Source organism: Galeopterus variegatus, unplaced genomic scaffold (genome assembly GCF_000696425.1).
Source record: "Galeopterus variegatus unplaced genomic scaffold, G_variegatus-3.0.2 Scaffold116, whole genome shotgun sequence".
NCBI classification, from domain to species: domain Eukaryota; kingdom Metazoa; phylum Chordata; class Mammalia; order Dermoptera; family Cynocephalidae; genus Galeopterus; species Galeopterus variegatus.
In genome coordinates, this window is record NW_007726227.1 from 54,921 (window position 1) to 57,088 (window position 2,168).

The following is a 2,168-nucleotide window of genomic DNA, read 5'->3' on the forward strand; positions in this document are numbered from 1 at the left end:
TCTGTATGTGGGATCCGAACCCTCGGCGGGAGCGCCGCCGCGCTCCCAAGCGGCGCACTGTAGCAGTGCGCCACTGGGCCGGCCCCCAACAATACTTATTCTGATAAATCAAATAATAATTTGACTTTCTGCGTGGAAAGTGTTAATGCAGTAGGTCTGGCTACTTAATCCTTGCATGCCTCCAGGGAGCCTGGAACCCTGACTAGCCTGAGGCCCTGGAAATGTTACTCATTGATGATGTTGTTTTGTACACCAGAGCAGTGGTGCATGCTGTACCAGCTTGCTGGGATTGTTTAGTAAGCTTTTATGTATAGTTGGTATTTGTGTTGGGGCTCTGGGATTCAGTTATCATGGCTGTTCATGTAGTGGGAATGCCTACCTGACCAGCCCTCCCTAAAAGCTTCAGATCCCAGAGGATTTCCCTGGAAAGAGATATCTCCCACATGTTCCTGTAGTTCACTGCTAGAGAGAAAGCACATGACCCAGTAGGAAAGGAATTGGAACCTGCATCTGACCTCTCTGATCAGGCTTCTCCTGATGCATTTCATTTCCCTGCTCTTTTTCTTTATATCCTTTATTATAATAAGTCTTAGCCACGATAAATCTATAATCTGCTGTTGAGTCCTGTGAATACTCCTGATGAATCACTGAATTTGAGGATGGTCACTAGATTCACAAAATACCTCCCACATAAAATTTTCCTACAGGAATACAGAGAACAAATCATCCAAAATAGGTATGTTTTCTGCCTGGCCCTTATATAGCTTACCATCTGTTACTACCATCTGATGACATTCTAGCCTATACATCAAACTCTTGTGAATTTGGTTGATGTGAGTCAATTCATAAGAGCCTGACTGATAATAGTCTCTCACTCTTTGGCCTGCAAAATTTAGGAAGGTTATTTGGAATCCTGTAACCACCCAAGAGATGACACCCTTTCAGTAGCCAACCTGGATGACATCTCTGCAGTGTCTCTCACACGCATCACTTAACATAAAATAAGATGAAGCAGGTACAAATACAGGAGAGCAGGGGCTGGTAAATTATGACCCATGGGCCAAATCTGGCCCATCGACTGTGTTTGCACAGCCCATGAGTTAAGAATGGATTTTACATTTTTAAAGGGTTGAAAAAAATAAAAAATAGCATAACATATCATGACATGTAAAAATTATATAAAATTCAAATTTCAGTTTCCATAAATATAATTGTATGGACACAGCCACACTCATTCATTTATTTATTGTCTATGGCTGCTTTCCACCTACAGTGGCAGAGTTGTATAGCTGTGACAGAGATCAACTGGCCCACAAAACCTAAAATAATTACTCTCTGGCCCCTGAAAAGAAAGAGTTTGCTGACCCCTGCTCTAGAGTCCTGAATGTGCCCACAAGCCTGGCTTTGGAAGAACTTGGACAAGGAAAATTTGTTTCCCCCTCAATATTACTATTTCTACACCTCCTTTGCCCTGAGACAAAGTCCCAGTGGCTAGGGCTGCTAAAAACGAAGTCTGTGTAGTCCTGGGTTTAAGGAGAAGTCATGGAAAAAACCACTTACGTAGGATCCATAATCCACAGCCAGGGTCTGCAGAGCCCAGGGGAGACCCAGGCCAATCAGGATGTCAAACACGTTGCTCCCAATGGAGTTGGACACAGCCATGTCCCCCATCCCTGCAGGGACAAGAGGTCACTCAGTGAGAGAGGTGATCCCAGGGGAGTGCAGGGACCCCACAAGGGTCTCTGACAGCCAGAGAGGAGTTTTGCTGGCTCACATATCTCAGTGATGGTTCTCCCCCAGGCCATCAGCAATGTAAAGAATGGTGCCAATTGTAAAGTACAGAAATACACATTTTATTGAACTTTTGACCTTTCCTTCAAATATGATCACTGATTAAATGTAAGAGATTAAAAAAAAAACATTTCCAAAAAGTCTGGAGATTTTGAGATATACTTACAGAAAAAATAAATAAATAAATGCAATAGCTCTAAACAGTGTCTCAAGAGCTCACAGCTCCACTACATTGAATTCCATTCTTCCGAATAATTGAGAAATGTTATAAAAGTAATGTAATCTGCAGAATTTCATGAGGACTTCTAGAGGACATGGTGCTAAGTTTTGTTTAAAACAAATGCCCTTCAGCATAACTCGGGCTTATAAATGAGATG

The 2,168-nt window shown here is 42.5% G+C and overlaps 1 protein-coding gene across 1 annotated transcript in view; it reads right to left on the bottom strand.

Moving 5' to 3' along the window:
- The window catches only part of SLC24A3 (solute carrier family 24 (sodium/potassium/calcium exchanger), member 3), a 406,199-nt gene that overhangs the window by 25,510 nt on the left and 378,521 nt on the right, over positions 1-2,168 (bottom strand). Inside the window, exon 13 of the mRNA XM_008587241.1 lies at positions 1,561-1,673. Coding sequence (XP_008585463.1) covers positions 1,561-1,673 — 113 coding nt within the window. The remainder of the gene's footprint in view (positions 1-1,560; positions 1,674-2,168) is intronic.